Source organism: Neolamprologus multifasciatus, chromosome 7, assembly GCF_963576455.1.
Source record: "Neolamprologus multifasciatus chromosome 7, fNeoMul1.2, whole genome shotgun sequence".
NCBI lineage: Eukaryota > Metazoa > Chordata > Actinopteri > Cichliformes > Cichlidae > Neolamprologus > Neolamprologus multifasciatus.
In genome coordinates this window covers 16997071-17015973 of record NC_140445.1, presented here as the reverse complement: position 1 = coordinate 17015973, position 18903 = coordinate 16997071, and the positions used below count along the sequence as shown (strand labels likewise).

The 18903-nt window shown below is 40.2% G+C and overlaps 1 protein-coding gene across 2 annotated transcripts in view; it reads left to right on the top strand.

Annotated features, from left to right (window-relative positions):
- Positions 1–17221, top strand: part of fibcd1b (fibrinogen C domain containing 1b) — a 135265-nt gene extending 118044 nt beyond the window's left edge. For both annotated transcript variants that reach the window (XM_085168652.1, XM_085168651.1), the window contains 2 exons: positions 12678–12857; positions 16410–17221. In XM_085168652.1, coding sequence (XP_085024778.1) covers positions 12678–12857; positions 16410–16675 — 446 coding nt within the window. In that variant the 3' untranslated portion in view covers positions 16676–17221. The remainder of the gene's footprint in view (positions 1–12677; positions 12858–16409) is intronic.
- Positions 17222–18903: the final 1682 nt, after the last annotated feature.

Here is an 18903-nt window from a genome sequence, read left to right as displayed (position 1 = left end):
CAACATTAAAATCAGCATGACTTCAGAGATTTAAATTTGTTGTATCGCAGCGTTTTACCTGACCTTCTTATCAGTAAAAAAAAATGAATCCCGTTTAAGTCGGATAAACAAGCGAGCTGGCTTGGCTGTGGCAGGGACCTCAGCAGCAATTTTGAAGATTTATGTTTGGCACTCTCATGGTTTGGAAAAAAATACATCTGAAATGGTCCAAAAGGATAACATTCAGCCTCCTTGCACACTAACGCTGTCCTTGAAATACTCTGTGAAGTGAAGTGCTGCGAGTAAATCAACGTAAATTTTAAAAATTAAACATCCTGAAAGAGCATACAACCAAATGAAAATAAATCATTAGGCAAAAAAACCACAACTGTAATCCAATGGAATTGAAATTCACAGACAGAAAGGTGGAAATGAATAGAAAAATAAAACACCTTAAATGAAATAAATGAAAGCAATAATGAGCAGAATCACAGGTAGTCATCCTTTGCCTTAGGTGTTAATAAAACAACACATTCAGAAATCAGCAGAGGTTCTGCCACTGTAGTAGCATTTTTTTTTACCTCCTTTTCTTGTTAAGTGTTTAATATGTTATGACAAACCATGTCCTCCACATACAGTACACTTAAAGTGGTGCATGTTTAGTATAAAAAGTTGATGGTACAGAACATTTGGGATTTTACACAATGCATTTTTTTTCCAAAAACACAGAGCTAAGATATAATGAGCATCACCCGTGGCTGGCCTAACGATGTGTGCATTCTAATGATGTTAGTTCTTCTGTTACAGTTCAGAGCAGTTTGTGTGCCTCAAACCAGAGAACAGTAATCCTAATTAATCATATCCCTGAATAACCCGCTATTCTACACTTGTGCCATCAAAGGCACTAATTCCCTACTGAATGGCAGTCAAACCTATGGCACCTTGCTTTCACTGCCAGCTCTGCTGACTTATAGGTGTGCTTGATCTTCAGCTGGATTTTAGTCAGAATGAATTAGTTGGGAAATGGCCTATTGATTTTAAGGTCACTGTCAGACAACTGAGTGTTGTATTTCTTGTCAAAAAAAAGGCGACTTTTAATTTCAGCAGTTAGATAAGGAGAAGAAAATGCACGAATAGTGTTTTTTTTTTTTGCTGATACTGCAATGAAAATGAAATTGCAAAGTTATCTGATATTCTATTTACATTTAATTAGGATAGGCTTAGTTCATATAGGCTTAGTTGGTCAAAAATGTGTTAACAATAGCACCTCTGATATTGAAAGTTACTTCTTTACCCATGTGAATGCTAACATGTGCAATAAGATTACTATCAGTAATCACAGGCACATGTATTATTATAGCAGACATTTTGACATCCTTGTTCTGTCCTCTGTTTTGTCTGCATGAATTATTCTTTGAGCAAGTGCAATGTTTTATGCATCACATATCATATCAGGATCACATGGATCTTAATGGTAAAACACTGTCATGAAGTAAAGGAAATAAGCACAGAGCCAGCCAGTAATGAAGTGAAATAATTATTACCTATCTTAAGATTATAAATCCTTTTGTTTGTGTATCAGACAGTAACAGTATATGAGCTATGTATTCTTAATGCACTGCTGATTGCTAGGTTTGCTTGGTTGAACTATAGCGGAGAGGTTAGTTGGAAAGGAAAACGCCATTAGTTTTAATCAAGACTCACTGCCATGACTACATCACAGTACATCATTGTGACCTGCCAATTAGCTTTGCATCTCGCCTGTTACATCAACCTTTGCCTGTCCTCATCTATTTAAAAAAAAAACATACCCAGTCATTAATAATAGTCATGATAAGAAAATGCATTGGGTGGAGGAAGAGCTTTGCAAAACAGACAGCAGTTTGCATTGGAAGAGCTCCAAATCAAGCTCGCTAGCAGTAGCTGAACCATACAATGCAAACATGCAATTAAACTGTTCAAGATACATTATAAGTAACATGAGCAGACTCGTCCCAAAGTTAGTGTCTTACTGTGAGCTGTCACTAGCAGCAGCGGCAGGTACTCATTGTTTTTCAGAGATTTCAGCAGAGCTCAAATACAGAAGTAGAGATATTTGCAGTTATGGTGGCTTCATGTACACAGTAGGAAAGACAACGTAAGTAGACATTAACATGATATGAAGGAAATAAACAAAGAGATAAAATCTTTGGAGACACTAATACATGCCATTATTACGTCTTGGTTTGATTGCTGGGTCACACTTTGTGTTGGAGTTAGCCCTTCTTCCAGTTGGTTCAAAATGATGCTTTTTGATTGGGAACACATAAAAAGAAGAGCACATTACACATGTTCTGACTTTGCTCCACTGTCTGTGGAGTTCTTGTATTTGTTTTTAAATCCTTAAATAGTATAGCCCCTCCTTACCTCAGCTGCTTTACCCCTGCATTCCTGTCTGATCTCTCAGATCATCTCACTATTTGCTCCTACATATCCTGCACAATCGACACAACTACGTTGGCCAATTTTAAAAATTGAAATTGTGTTATAGTTGTTTTTGTAGTTTTTTATGATGTTCAATTTTATTCAATTTTGTGTGCAACACTTGTGTGACATGGTATGGTAATCATGTAACACCACCTTTGTCATTTTACTGAAAATTACCAATAACATCTCAACATTTTGATATGGTAATTATAACTGAGAGCTACAAGTTGCAGTTCAAACTATTTACTAAAAAGTTAATAAATGATTAAATAACATGAAAAATGGGGAAAGGTTAGATAACTAATTAATCATCTGTTGACTGTCAGTAAGTGTTAGAGAAGTAGTTTTTAATACACAGTTAAACATGCTTGACTTTTGTCAAATAATACTAAAATAATAAAAAATAATTATGAACAAATTTGGGGAAAAATATTAATTAATGTTACAGATACATTATTAAAATATGAGGTAAAAGTAAAAAATAATTGGTAGACAGATTCCAGTTTATTAGCATAAAATTAGATTAAATAACAATCTATTGAGTAGTTGTTGTGTTGGATTAGCAAACTAGTGTTTCGGTATCTGACGGAAATGGTAGTTTTTTTGTGTGTTTGTTTGTTTTTCCTGTCTGTTGAACATATAATATTAATCCTGCATTATCATTTGTTTAAACCTTTAAACTTCCTCTGCTTTCTTGCCTGTGTGTTTGTTATATTCATTATATATACAGTTCCTGTTTTATCACACGTTATACTGAACCTGATATCAAACCATTCTTAAGTAGTTAAATTCTGTATTTGTATTTTGTTTTACTTGTACGTCATTGAATGCCACTTCAGTGGTATCCCATTAATTTTGCATGATGTGCATGGCAGTAGTACTTGGGATCAAATTAGTTAGCAACCACTAACACACACCAGAGATTTAAGAAAGAAAGAAAGAAAGAAAAAGATGGTAATATCACAACTGGCTTTTATCTGTGCAATTTAGAAAGACCAGCTGATTTATATTATAATATTTTCACATTATGCAACAAGGTCACTTTTAATATTGCTTTTTGAAGCAGATAAAAAAAAGACCCATTTCCACTTAAAACTGTTTTACTGCAGTATGAGATGCCCCTGATCGAGAAAGAGAGTTATAAAGTACACATATTTTGCAGCGGATTAGCATTTAATTATATGTTGTATTGGAACACTGCAATAACACTCTTTTGCTCATCTCTGCCACTCAACAGCTCTGTTGGGCTGCCAGACTAACAGCATTGCCACCCGTCGTGATCCTTCATTCTATAGCTTTGTGTGTCAACTCTGCCTAATTAAATATGACCCTTGACCTTGAAATAGTAAGAAATATCCTCCCAGTTTACAGCTTTATTTAGTGATGTCACGCTTCAGTGTCGAGCGTCATGGATTAGCAGTGTAATTCTTTTTTTTTTCATGCTGTCATCCTACAAACCATTTATCGATTCTGCAGAGCCACATCTTCACACCTGCAGCCATGCTGAACCACCTCCATCTGCGGGCACCGCGAGACAACTTCCATTAAAGCCGCAGAATTTAATTCAGTGAAAATGCTGGAGGTCTTGAATATGCGGCTCAGTGAGCTTTTGTCTATTCAGAAACCCATAAGACTCAAAGGAAACAATATGTATTAATAATATATTGCAAAATGTATCTATCTTCAAAGATGAAGCAAGTGACTCCTAGCAGCAGTAATGAGGGCGCTGTGGGCAAAGTGAACAAACATTCCCAAGATCATTATTCCCAAGTTAGACTCAGCCTGGGGAACGCTACCGTGTGTTTGCTGCTGAATAAATAGTACAACTGAAGTGTTCGTTCAGCTAAAGAATATTCTGTATTCACTCTCGAAATGCTTTTGAATATTGTGAAATCAGGCTCATATGCACTTGGTCGATCGGTTAAAAGCAGGGTGTGTGTGTAAGGCTTCTTTCCAAGCCTGAAAGATCTAGAACCATGTTAGCTCCCACGTTTCAGGCCATATGTCATTTGATCTAGAGGCAGTCGGAACATCCACCATTCACAGTCAAAATATGAGTGTGTAAGGGGAAAAGATTTTCCACTTTCCAGTTCCAGTATAACCAGAAGAACATGTATTAATACATTTTTAAAGCGTCCACATGCCGTCTTCCTGTTTATGATAAATAATATCGAGTTTCTAGAACAACTGACTGATTCGAATTTGCAAGAGGAAAGTTTTCAAACGGGCAAAGCAATGTCAGAGGTGTGACAGTTAATCATAAAATTCTTTTGCTTTTGTGTCCCACCAAATGTCACAGTTGGCTCGGAGGGAGCAGCAAGCCAGAGAGTTCAGCGCACACCTGTCTCTGTTTTTCTCCCTCCACTCCTATCTTTTGATGACAAGGGGAGAACCAACGATAGCAAGCCCTTTGTATTCCCTAAGAGGAGACGACAGCAAGCTTTTTCACTAGACGCGTGTTCGCAAACCCTTCAACCAGCCTAGCCTCTGATGGCAAAGGGCAGAGGAACTGTCCTTGTGGCTATGGAAATAACCGCTCCTCTTCAAGCGTCCGCTCCCACCCCCAACATCCACAATCTCTGTAGAATAAAACTGCTTGACAGGAAGAATAAGGAAAAGACAGCAATGTAGTAAAAGAAAGACAACATGAGGGAGGGGCTGAGTTATCGTGGGAGGGTTAGAGGAGGAGGAGGAGATGGGAGAGTGCTGCTCCTTTTCTCCTTTTTCTACTGAAACAGTCTCAGGAGCTGCCCCCCAGCAACAGAGGGAGAAAAGCATGATGAATAATTAACTTCGAGAAATGTCACAAACGGCAGAGAGAAGTGTAATCATTCCTCTGTTGGGTTTAGAGATCTGTTTTTTTTTTAATTCTTTTTCTTTTATGCCCCGTAGAGCTGCATGCACGGCACTGAGACTCTGAGAGCAGGACTTTAACCCTAAAAGCATCAAATACATTCCCCTACACATTTTTCAAATAAAAGGAAATAAATCATTAATATTTGGCCCTTTTAGCAAGTATCACAAAGGCATCTCACAGAGGTCTTCTGCATTTTTAATCAAACCATTGATGTCTGTCTCATTAGCTCTAAAATCACATTTAGGGAGCGAGAGCCTCTGATGGTAATGGTTTAATCAATGTCAGGAAGGCTTGAGCTTTGCTTCCTTTTAGTTTGGAAGAAGCGGAACATGCCCTCTCAGAGTGAATAAAAGATTAAAAAAAAAGACAAATTATTGTCTTCATGTTCTAAACAAGCTAAATTTGTCCTATATCCCAGAAACCTGTTGTGAAAATGAGTTATAGATTACCATGACCTAGTTTAATGAGGTAATGCGGGTTATATATATCATTTCTATTGTCATTTTCATACATTTATCGCCAAAGAGGATCGATAGCTGGCTTCCGTATTTGTGTGTTTTAAGTTTAACGTTGGTCTGCTTTTCATATATTTAGCAGAGAAGACTCTTTGTCTTCTGTTTACCTGATGTGCAGTCAGCTGGATGAAGATGTTTAAGGCGCAGAACTTTTTAGCTTTCCAACTTTGTTGGTAAAGACATTGTGAAAAAGAAATAAGGACATCGATAATTGAAAAGCAAAGAACGCTTATAGATTGTTCTTCCATCATTGTGCAATCAGGCACGCTCTAAATGAGATTCCCTGTCAGTAAACACATTGATTGTTCAAAATAAGAGGATTTTGCCAGTATTATTTGTCCTCTTTTCATTACACAGAGTAATTATCCCTGTACGGGTAGTTTTGTATAATGTAGGGATCCATCTTATGAAGAAAGGTTAAGGAACATTGCTACTCATTTATATTGTGTTTGAAGCGCTGGATAGCATTAGTAGGAGGGTGAAGAGCTGGGGTAGATTACCTCACCAGGACATTTTTCTAGCATCATAGAAACTGGTATCGATGTCCTTGCTTTGTTGGTGATGGCGGTACTTTCAGTAACCTCACATTCATTTCTGATATGCAGGAATGTTTGATTTAAACATTTATAGTAAAAGGAATCAAAACTTGTTATCCAAGGTGGCCTTGAAAGGGCTGTAACTTTTGAAAACACCAGCAAATAGGAAAAATGCTGCAAAAGTCCACAAAAAAAACAAATCACAAAACACTGTATTTGTGGTTTTTTTGGGGGGAGACAATAACGTGTCACACAACCGTGACAAGCTAACAGTAAACGCCTAATAGCAAATATGTGTCTACAGTAATAAATAAATCGTGATTAAAACACACATTACCTTGCTTCTTTTTCTGTCTCACAACACCAAAGAATCCTCTGCTTCTTTTAAACGTGTCTTGGTGCTTAAATCCTTTTCATGCGTTGTTTCTGTCATTTCTACAGCTGTTCCGTCACATTAATGTCTCCCCAGAAACACTTCCATTGTGCCTTGTGAGGTTTTTTTTCTACTTCTGATGTCTCTTATTGAACTTTTTTTTTTTTTTTTTTTTTTTTTTTGGGGGGGGGGGGGTGTTTTTTACTGTTTCTGTTGTCTTTTATTAAACTTCCTGTTTGCTTTTCCAGCATCTTTCTGTTTGCTGCTTTTTTCTTAAGTTGCAGTGCATCTCACCTCTCAGGGACACCGTAGTACAGGAGCTTTCTATGAAACCTCACTAACAGGACTAACCAGTCTACCCTACCTTGTTATTGGTATTTGAAGTAGGAGAAAGTTCCACATTGGACTTATAGTATAACTAGTGTAATTTCTTTTTCATGACTACATCATCCAGTTCGTCTAAGAAAATTTTTGAATTTCTTTTCCCTGTCACCTGTGTTCAGTAGCGCAAAACCAAGAGTGTACTAACAGACAGCTTGGGTTCTGTTGGTAATTTGAAATGTTTTATATTTAAATAGAATAGTTGTCAGTCTGTCAGTCCACCACTATAGTCCAAACTGAAATCTCTCAGCAACTATCAGATGGGTAGCCATGAAATTGGTACACATTTCAATAATGCCCAGAGGCTGAACCCTACTGAATCTTGATCTCCTACGTTCTTCTAGAACTGCCATAATATCTGTCCAGTACTCTGTTTTGTGACCAATTAGGACAAAGATACAACTTCCCTCACACCCTCGGGTGACAGCTGTACATCCGCAGACAGTAATGGCTGCGTGACATAGAAACATATAACTGCTGATTAGTGATACCTGAGTGACTTGGGTTAGGTGCCCAGCAGGCAGCCTGTCACTCAAAGTGACTGCATCTCTAATAATGCAAAACTTTAAGACTTAAAATTTGGGGTTTTGGAGGGGTGTAGCCTATCCCAACTGTCATAGGGCAAAGAGAGGGATACACTCTGGATGGGTGAGAGAAAACCATTCACGCTCTCATTCATTCTCACATCCACACCTAGATTTACCATTTCATCTAACAGATATGTGGGAGGAAGCCAGAATCCCTGGAGAAAACCCACACAGCAAAAACATGCAAAATCCACAGAGAAAGGAGCTTAGCCTGCATGTGCATTTAAAACTAGGACACTCTTGCTGTGCAGCAACCGCTATAGCTGCAAACAGATGAGCTGGGAATCATTATCTTTTGTGGAGGTGACTTTAGCAGAAAATGTTTGTACTACATGTGAGTCTACGGTAGAGCGGGTCGCCTTTGGTCAGTCGAGCAACTGCAGTTTTTTGGCATTGGCTTTATTTTTCAGCCTCACAGGCATCCACAATGTAGCACTACCAACCTTGACCTCACCGATCTCATTCGGCTTCTATACAAGAAAAGCAATTCAAATCTAAATATTTAACTGGCTCTGAAATAAAATCATATCGTATCTTTTCTCTTTTTTTGCCATTGTTATAGAAAACCACATTTATTTTCAGCTATTTGTACTGAAGATCTAATTATTGCATTTCCCATGTATATATACATGGGTTTAGTCTCTGGTCAGTTGTAACATTTTAATATTAACGGGCTGCAGAAAGGATACAGTACATCAAAATAGATAATGATATGCCACTATAGCTAGAACAAAGGGAACGAAGAAAGCATGCCCTAATTGCTCGTGTGAAGCGCGCAGGAGGACAGGAGGACAAGTTTTCTGTCTGCCTCCTTTGCTTCTCTTAAATGGCAAATCAGCGAGAAGAGAGAGAATCACTGCCCCAGCAGAGCAATCAGCATGTTAATACTGAAGCAAAACACCTCAAAATCCTCCCATGTACCAGAATCCATTTTTAAATAACCTAACAATAACATTTAATTAACAGAGAGAGTTACACCTGAGCATTTAGATTTTAACCAAAGAAGTCTCTGTTGTTATTTCACTTGTCTTCCTCTTTGATTATTCTGAATTGGAGTCTTGCCGAGATTCTCTGGGGCTTTAATTAGGGACTGAATTAAAGTTATGTAAATACAGTTGGAAGCCGTAGAGTCTTTAAATAGAGTTGTGTTGCATCTGGCATTCCCCCCACCCGAAAGAGAAAACATCCTAAGTCTTTCTTTTGAAGTTTGTCAAATCACTCTGGGGTACTTTTCCCTTAGGTGTTTGTGTGGATTGATACTTTTTCTCAAAGGGTTATGACACAAAAAATATTTCTGTGAATGTGCCGGGATTTTCTGTCTGAAGGCATGTGGAAAACAATTAATGTGTGTCACGTTCTCGCTGTGTTTTTACTGCGTGTAATCCCGAGCATTCGTATACTCGTATAAAACTTTTAACTATTCGCTGGAAACCCGCACGCATACTATTACCTGCCTATGACTGTATTAATAACTGATTCTCCAGCTCCAATTTGCTGATCTACTGTGAAAATGAAAAGAACGGGATCAACCTCCCATTGGGCTAGATTAAATCCAAACTAAGTGCCTGGGCCCAGACTGCGAGCTTCTGTCTCTGAATAATAATGGGTTCTTTCAGCTGTGTTTGTCATCAAATTAGCCCTCTACTTCAGTCGAGGCACTCTCAGAGAGCAATTCTCGACAGCGATGGAATTCAAATTAGGCCGAGTCAGTTTGAGGTTTGTAAGCTTTAAAAAGGAGAATGAGTTTCATTTGTGGAGGTGATGATTGCCGTAGGAGGTAAAATGACAGTGTTTAGGTTCATAAAAACAAAAAAAAAAACATCTTCCTTTCTCTGGTGAAGTACCTTTGATGGTGATTTTGAGTCATGTTACGGGACAGACAGTAAAACAAACCCTAAACCAGAAATTGTAGCCTGCAGCATGCTCCACATGCGCTAAATCCAACCCTTATTCCAAACCATAAAGCCTTTGAAGCTCTTCCATCGGTGCATGCACTCATTTCAATTTTTTTTCCTCTCTCTTTTTATTCTCTCACATAAACACTAACAGTACAGAGTGCACTTATAAGCATAGCGGAGGATGTTTAACAAACTCTTGAGGCAAAGTTCACTTTTGTTTGTCTTCCTGCCTTGTATTTGGCATTAAGCGGACCTAGACAGAGTTCTTCCTGCTTCTCTGTGCCTGACACTGTGTAACTTGTAGCTTTGATCAGCTCAGGAGAGGAAAACCTGCCCTGGGAAGCGCCATCACTACAACGCAGCAGGGGGGACACGTAGAGCAGGAGGGGGCAAGGAAGAAGGGAGGGCAACCCTGTTTTCCCTCTGGCACTTTCTGTCTTGCATACGTTCGTTTAAGGATTTAGCGATAATTAAAAGATCCATCCGGGGGATTGAGAGAACGATGACAGGCATGAATCTAAAACAGCTGAAAGGGTTGAACATGGACTGTGAGTTTATAAAGAGGTCTTTGGAATATGTCTTGGATATGAAAGCAATACACAAACTTAGAACATATTGACAACTTAAGAATTTCTTGAAACTGAAAATGCTATTTTTAATTTGCAAAGGATTTCCAATCAAGTACATTTCTTCCATTTGGTTCTGAGCCTTAATGAGCTGGGACTTCACACGTCAGTAAAATCAGACTTAATCGGGATTTAACCAAAACTGCGCCTCATGCCCATGCCCACGTATTGATCTGATTCTTGCTTTAGATAAAATTGTGTTCATAATAGCAGCTTATTTTTTGTTAATACCTCCCTCACTTTCTTTTTTGAATATCACAGATCTGATAAGAATTTAAATGATTGCGTCCCTGACATGTGAGAGTTCAAATAGTGTTTTATTAGTGCATTTGGAACAAATGTAAAGCAAATTACAGTCATGTGAAAAAGACTCTATGCTGGCCTGTGAAAATGTTTTTTTCGAGGCGATATGCCGGGGAAGGGGGACCAACCAAGGGGAAGCAAGGCCTAGCTAGGGGGAACCAAGCTAAGGGATACCAGGGAAATACCGGGGAACACCAGGGCATACAGGGGGAATACCGGGGCTACCAGCGGGGTACCAGGGAATACCAGGGGAGAGGCAGCGCCCACGGAGGATGCCGAAGCACTCTCCTGATGGACGCACATTCATACAGCACTTTCAAGGCACTCACACACACACACACACAACACAAGTGGAGATCAAACAATCACCGGTGTCACGTCCGCACAGCTGTTTTATACGTAAGCTGTGCGGCGTAGCTGGGCGTGCCGGAGTGTCTTAAAGAAATATCCACAGGCCACGACCAAGGGGGGTCGTACCCCGTACATATGGAATATGTAACGGTGTGGAGAGATAGTCTCGATATGCTAGAGAACCCATGATTTAATAGCTTCTAGAACTGCATTTGGTAACGACACCTTGACATTGATTTACTGTATGACTCTATCAGTCTCTCATTGTGGAGGAATTTTGTATCACTCTGCTTCACATTGTTTCAGTCCACTGAGGTTTGCTGCTGGTTTGGTTTGAGGTCTGGACTTTGACTGGGTCATTGTGACACCTTGATTCCTTTCTTTTGTAGATTTACTGTTGTGCTTGGGATAATTGTCCTGTTGCATGACCTAATTTAAAACAGTGTGAGTCTTGACTCACATGTGAGTCTCGAATACCTCACTGACTGCAGACTGTCCAGGTCAAGTGGCAGCAAAAAAAACCCCGAAATCAGCACCCTTCCATCACCATGCTTGACAGTTAGTATGAGGTGTTTGTGCTGATGTGTTGTGTTTGGTTTTTGCCAAACTGAGAGCTGTGTATCATGACCAGACCTCTCCACTTTGGCCCGTCCAAAGGAAAAGTCTTGCTGAGCCTTGGTTGTTCAGTCTTCATATAATTGTCCTGACATGAACTTTAACATTTAAAATGTCAACTGAGGCCTGTAGAGTCTGCAATGTAGCTTAATGATTTTTTCCAGTTTCTCTGGGACAGTCAATCCCTGGAAGATTGGCAGCGTCAACACATACATGAATGCTACAGATCAATTAATCAAGTGCACTTGAGTATCAGCACTTGATTAACTGATCTTGATTAATTCCTATGATAGCAGTAAAGGCGTGCTTAGTTTTTTTTTCACAGCATCTTGTGAAAAACTACTTCTAAAAATAACTGTGGGTGAGCCCAGAATTTACAAATCTGTATTTTTCTATCATCCAGGGAGCAGCGATGTTGTGAAATTTGCATTTAATAATGCATCCTTTGACGATGAAATGATAGGTTTATGGCTGAGTATGCTTGTTGTCCAAGACAGCAAGGGGAAATGATCTAGAAATTGACTTACGGGACATAAGGTACCCTCTTCTTTTGGAGAAAGACAATCTTCTCCTCTTAAAGTAAGACACTGTCCTGGATAAGGCAGCCAAGCCTTGCAAGCACATGATAAAATACAAAACACAGCCTTTCTGTTTTGAGAAATCCAGGACATCGCCACCTTATCTGGGAGCCTTCAAAATAATGTCAACTGGTAATCAATAGACTTTGGTGATTCAAGTGGCTTAAAACCCATACTGAAAAGTCAACATGTTAAACATAAACACGGTTCTTATAAATAAACCAATATTATCTTGTGATACACGAACATGATCAATACGATTTTGAACTACACTTGAAGCAGGGTCAGTGTCTGGTGCCATTCATTTAAGAGGAGAAACGCTGATGGATTCAATAGATTCAGCTGGGTTCTCTAACCTCCAAGCAATCAGCAGTGTGAGCAGTCCACACCCACACACACTTTGAAAAGAAACTCTAATCTTGTTTTGGAAAGAAACCCTACACATGCAGGGAGAGACTCTAAATGGGACAAAAACCATGTTACAGCTTATTTCCAGAAAATGTATGGCATTGAGAGGCTGCTGAAATAGCTTTATATTGCTTGCTGAGAATAACGGCAGTACTTGGTAATGGATTATTTTGGTCTGTGTCTCGCTCTTTTTTCTCCCTGCAGGGCTAAAGCAGATCCATGCCCTGTCCATCCAGGGGAACTATGAGCTACGTATCGACCTGGAGGACTTTGAAAATAACACAGCGTACGCCCAGTACGGCACCTTTGGAGTGGGCCTCTTCTCGGTGGACCCTGATGATGACGGATACCCTTTGACTGTGGGAGACTATTCAGGCAATGCAGGTATGTGCTGTGTACTCAGTGAACTCATTAAGGCTTTTCTTGGAAGACATACTGTGCACTCTGATTAGTATACACCATTTTTGTTTTGCACATATTATTTTTTTCCCCCTTCGTTCAACCTAATGGCAAACACAGCAGTGTGCGAAAGTCCAGCCAACGCCCCTCGTATTCTGCATTCCAGCAAATATAACAGTGCATTATTTTTGCAGTGCAGTAGACGTCTCCACTTGTTAAGCTTTGCAGAGAGTTGCTCAGAGTGAGGGACTGCTAGTGTCTGTTTCTCTGCTCACTCGCCATGAGATTCAAGCCAGCTACCTGTCACCTTGATTAAATTACTGCCAATTAATTGCCGTGCTTGACCTGCAGCGTAAACAAAAAAGCTGCCATTGAAATGAAGAAGCAATTTAAAGAAGCTTTGGGGAGCAGTGCTTTGAGAACAGACAGAGAGAGAATGGGGACAGATATGAGAGCGGGGAGGAGAGTAGTCGATAAGAAGGAGGGCGACTGGAGGAAACTGGGATGGGAGAACTAGGGGGACAGGTGTGGGAGAAAAAGAGGTAAATAAAAATGAGGATAGAGATATTTAAGGGACAGAGAATGCAATGAAGCGAAGGAGAAAGAGAAAAATGGGTTGTATGTATGATTGGGGGGGAGGGGGGGGGGGATGTTCCTCCAGCTATGGCTCTGCTAAAATTCCTGTAAAACTCCAGGCCTGTCCTTTTCAAAGCCTGACCTTGAACTCGTTTGCCTGCTGGACATTTGAATCCAGTCAAATTATGGCTACTCCAACTCTCTCGGGATAGTCACACTCTCACGTCAGCTTCCCCCACAGCAGCTCTACTGTTATTATTAGTAGTATTTTCCATAGCTCTGGCTGCTTTTGATCAGCAGACAGGTGCTCATTTCTACTGGGAGCAGCTGGACCTTAATGGGCATCAGAGGAGGCTGCCGGCCCCCAAGCCACCCAAGTGGCATCCTCTGCCTTGTAAATGAGCCTGTTTTTGCCCCCGACCCCCCCCCTTTCATCCTAGCTCTGGACATCATTGTACTGTTGACACCAGTAAGCAATTTTTCCCTAGTTCTACTCCCCCACTATCTAATTTCTCCTAACATCAAGCGGCACACAACGTGAATATCAGACATGCCTGTCAAATTATTTTTCCTACCGAGCGGTTACCATAGTAATGCCAAATAGCGAGTGGAGCAGGGCAAAGTGAGAGGGTAAGAAGCTGTGCGGCCACATCCTGGGCAATTAAGGGCTGTTTGATGCCCCGACGAGCTGTTAGGCTTCACCTGATGACTGGTGAGCACTCTTTCATTCTGCTCACCACTTTATCCCTCTATCCATTTCTAGTCACAGTGTGAAGCCTGCTTTTTTTCCAAAAAAAAAAAATTGAAGGGGCAAAGAGTGGAGGAAATGTATGGGGAGTTTATTGAACATTATGAGCTCTTTCAACATCCATTTGCAGGAAACTTTTGGTCTACCGCAGCATCTGCAAGGGCGTTACTTTCATTTTCCTGGTGAATTTACAGCAGCGGCTCACAAAACAGTTGTCAGTGTGAGAGGATTTGCCAGTAATAAATCTTTAAATAGTCAGAGCGATATTTTCAGCTGTGTGGATCAGATTGACCTTTCAGACCACTATTAGGTCCACTTAGGTGATGCAACTTGGCTGTGCCGCATCCCTGCAGTGGTCTTTCATCACTGCCATAATCACAATGAGAGGTTATGGGAAAGAATGCCCTCTTATAGAATAAGTACGCTTTTAAAGCTCTTTGAAGCTGTTACAAAAGTTACATTATTATACTAAATTTCTTAAAGTGGACAAAATACCCTGACTTAGCAAAAGACTGAGGGGCAAGACGCAGGGTAAACACACACCACATAAACAAACACAAAGACATAACCGGAATGAGGGCACAGAGGGCAAGGGGATATGAAAACACTCAGACCTCGAGGGAGGGAAAAACAATATGGCCGTACCTAAAACCATGACATCAACATATGTGAGACAGACTATTTAGTATGTCTCATCTATCATCTGAAACATTTGTATCCATTAACAACCTAATGAAATCATTTGGGGAGTGTTATTAAAAGGTCGCCACAGAACCTTTGATTAACTGCCTACAAAGCCGTCTAACCTACTGCTTCAGCTAATGACAAGAAATACTCAGGAGGACACTGGAGCTGTATTTTTATTCTTTTATCTCTTTCTCTCTGCAAAACCAAAAATAATAATAATTGGAAAGTTATGAGGTCTTTTGAAGTTAATCGCTTGTGTATATGTCTAATTACAGGTTTCTAAACCAAGAATGTTCTGATGAAAGATGTAAAGGAGCTATTATTTCAGTAACACTTTATAATATATACTTTACTAAGAGAGTAAATCCCAATGGAATTCAATGGAATTTCACTTTAATTTATTTGAACAACAATGCAATTATATTTACCTACAAACACAAGTTCGGTTTTTGCAGGAAACAAAGACATAATTATAATGTAAGTAAATTTAAGTACTGTGTGGGTAATTTTGAGTTGATTTCACTTCTATGGTCATTTAGCAATGAAATCAAATTAATTATGTCGCATCATAAATATGGTATACTTTTTGGGCCACAGGCCATAATATGGAGGGTTTTTTTATTAAGAATTAATTAAGAAAAAACAGGTCCCATCAAAATATGGGGTCTCGTGACATAATGATGGGGAGAAACCCTTTTTTAACAATGACTGTTCAAACATCCTCGTGTCCTGTAAAATATCCGATAGTTAGGCAAAGTTTTGCCACCACATAATACAGTCCGTGTTCCAAAAGGTATAGTGTGCTTACAATGTATGATGGAAAAAGTGGCTGTGGCTGTGGGGGTGGCTGTAGCTCAGGCGGTAGAGCAGGATCAGTCATCTACTAATTGGAAGGTTGGTGGTTTGATTCCCGGCTTCCCCTCGTCTGCATGCCAAATATCCTTGGACAAGATACTAACCCCAAGTTGCTCTCTGATGCATCCATTGGAGTGTGAATGTTAGTTAGAAAGCACTAAGAAAATTGTGCTTGTGCTTATGGGTGAATGCACAAGTTGTGTGAAGCGCTTTAAGTGCTCAGAAGACTAGAAAAGCGTTAGATGAGAACCAGTCCATTTACCAAAAATGTTCTTTGTTTTTCCCACAAAATTACCAAGAAATGATGCAGTACGGAAAATGTTCTAACTGTGCGATTTGGATCGCGTTTCTTGTAAAATACCCAGAACTTAAATTTACTTACAGTCTAATTGTTCCTCTGTTCCTTCTAAAAACCTGATTTGTCACCGCATTATTCTAGTATTTCTACTATTAAGTATTTGTATAATTATAATTAAACTGTAATTTAGTTTAAAAAGCAGTTTAAATTTCATTTAATTACAGTTGAATTACACTCTTAGATGCAGAACATATTTTTATGAAGTTGCAAATTCATCTATGTTGTTTTATTCATTAACTTCAGTTATACGACTATTTTGTGTGTACTGACACATTCAAATTTAATTGCCGTTTTTTTCTTTTCTTTTTTTTAGGTGATTCTCTGTTGAAGCATAATGGAATGAAGTTTACCACCAAAGACAAAGATAACGACCACTCGGAGAATAACTGCGCCTCCTTCTACCATGGCGCGTGGTGGTACCGAAACTGCCACACCTCCAACCTTAACGGCCAGTACCTGCGCGGTCAGCACACCTCCTATGCCGATGGCATTGAGTGGTCCTCCTGGACTGGCTGGCAGTACTCCCTCAAATTCTCCGAGATTAAGATACGCCCGACCCGCGACCCAGAGAATAAATGAAACTGACACAAGAAGGAAAAAAAAGAAGAAGAAAATTTTCAAACATTATAAACCACAGTTTCTGACAGCTTGATGGCGTTACTTGTCTCGATATTGTTTATTCACTAAAACGTGCATCTTTGACTTTAGTTGACTCTGCTGTTTTCTCGTGATGTCTCTCTTCCATTTTTTTGCTCCTCTTCCTCGCTCACTCAGCTATTAGTCACCCTGGCTACCTTAATCCTTCCCGTGGTCCCATTCTTTGAGAAATTGAATAACCCGGACGCTCTTATTTTTGAACGTTTAGTTCACAAAAACAGCTTACCAGAGCCCTGAACCAACAACAGTCCACTGCTCCGGGTCTGTCAATGTCATCCAGCCCCCCTCTGAAGTAAAATGGGCCCCCTGACATGAACCTGACCTAACCTGTGCTGACATGGCACTCAGTTCCACTGCCCACTCCTGTAAAATACGTGAAGACAACCCCCGTTCACAAAACATGAAGACAGAATATGGAAATTATTCAACCCCGCAAACCCCACCCCCACCCTCTGCAAAGAAACTCAAGTTTTACCAGGGAGAAGGGGACAGGGCAGTGGTGCACTACGTCACATTTACATCTTTGATCTGTCCGAATGAGCCCCGGCAGGGAAAGTGGCGAGGAGTACGGGCGCTCCGATAATGAGAGCGAGACGGAGAAAACGAGGAAAAAATTTGACAGGAGCTAAATTGGTGGAAGGAATGGGGGTGGGGGCAGAGTGAATCAAACTGGGGAGATGAAGTAGGTGAAGAAGAAGAAAAAGAAGAAGAGGTGCAAGAAAAGGATGGGGGGGAAAAGAAGAGACAGCGGAGGATGTCATTCATCTGACTTGGACCATTAGGGAGCATATTGGGCACTTTGTCTGATCTGCCTGCCAGCTGAGTACTGGCCAACTGATGCAGCACTCACAGATGGTAACCCAGCACTTTGTGTGTGTGTGTGTGTGTGTGTGTGTGTGTGTGTGTGTGTGTGTGTAAGAGAGAGAATGTGTGTGTGCCTGAGACAGAGAGAGACAGACAGACAGAGTTCTCTAACACTATCAATTTCCTGTCACGGGTTCAGTAGAGCATCTCGATTGACTACAATGTTTAGCACAGAAAGACTAAGCATGATGCACGGCTGGCTTACCTGCACTCTGTCCAACTAAGTAGCTGAAATACGCCTGCAAGGGATGTAACAAATTAAAGCAGGAAAAGACAACAACTTAGAAGAAACTGATGGAGCCACTGAAAGAGACCCGAGGAAACTTCACGCCCCCCTTTCTTGTTTGTCCTCTCTTTTGTACTTTTTTTTCCTCTCTCTGTTGTTTCCAGATGATTATTGTGGAATCAGTGTGATACGGTTTTATCTTGTCATGCAAACGGAGCGAAAGTTGCTATAAAATAAGATTTGACGCTCTCAACCGCCGTCTTTTTTCTTCACAGTAGAAATTCTACAGCGTGTTATGGCAACATCCAAACTGCCTACAGAAAACAAAGCAAAAAAAGAAAAAAGAAGAAGTCAGAAAAAATTCACAGCACATGGGCGGAAAACAGTGCAATCCCGATTTTTTTCCCGTCTCTTTTTTTTAAAGTCGGTGAATCAACTTTTTTTGGATGTAATAAAAGCTTTAAAATATCTGTAGATTTTATTGTACTGTGTATGACTTTTAGAGCATGAGAATCTGTTTCTTACTATGCTACAACACAAAGAGAACTCAAGCACATAGACTTTACAAAATCCACTGGTTCAAAAAAAGAAGAAGAAAATGCAACATGTGGAGCAAAATAACTTTTCCCCCCTTCTTATAAAATGAGCAAAAGGTGGGGAGTGGCGCTCCTTGGGCCAGATCCAAGTGAAGAAGAGTAACATGATTATCCCTTAAGCACATGCCCGCTCTAATCTGCAGCACAAATTTCAGTCTTTATGTCAAAGGCACAATGATAAGAGTTTTTTGAACCTCCTCAGGCACAATAGCTGCCTTGCTGGACATTTGCGACCTTTGTGATTACTTGGCTTTGGAGAGTCACTTGGAAGCAGTTTTGAATCCGTGCTAAAGGGTGTCACTCCAGCTGACAGTGAGTTAACGTGTAGCACCGAGCAATGTTGCACTTAATACCTCTGACACTGGAACAGCTGTGAGTTTTTCTGTCATCCCCGGTGCTTTGATGAAGGATCCCGTTTCTGTGTGTGTTTCTGCTAGCGCCTCGGCTGTGCACACGCGGTATAT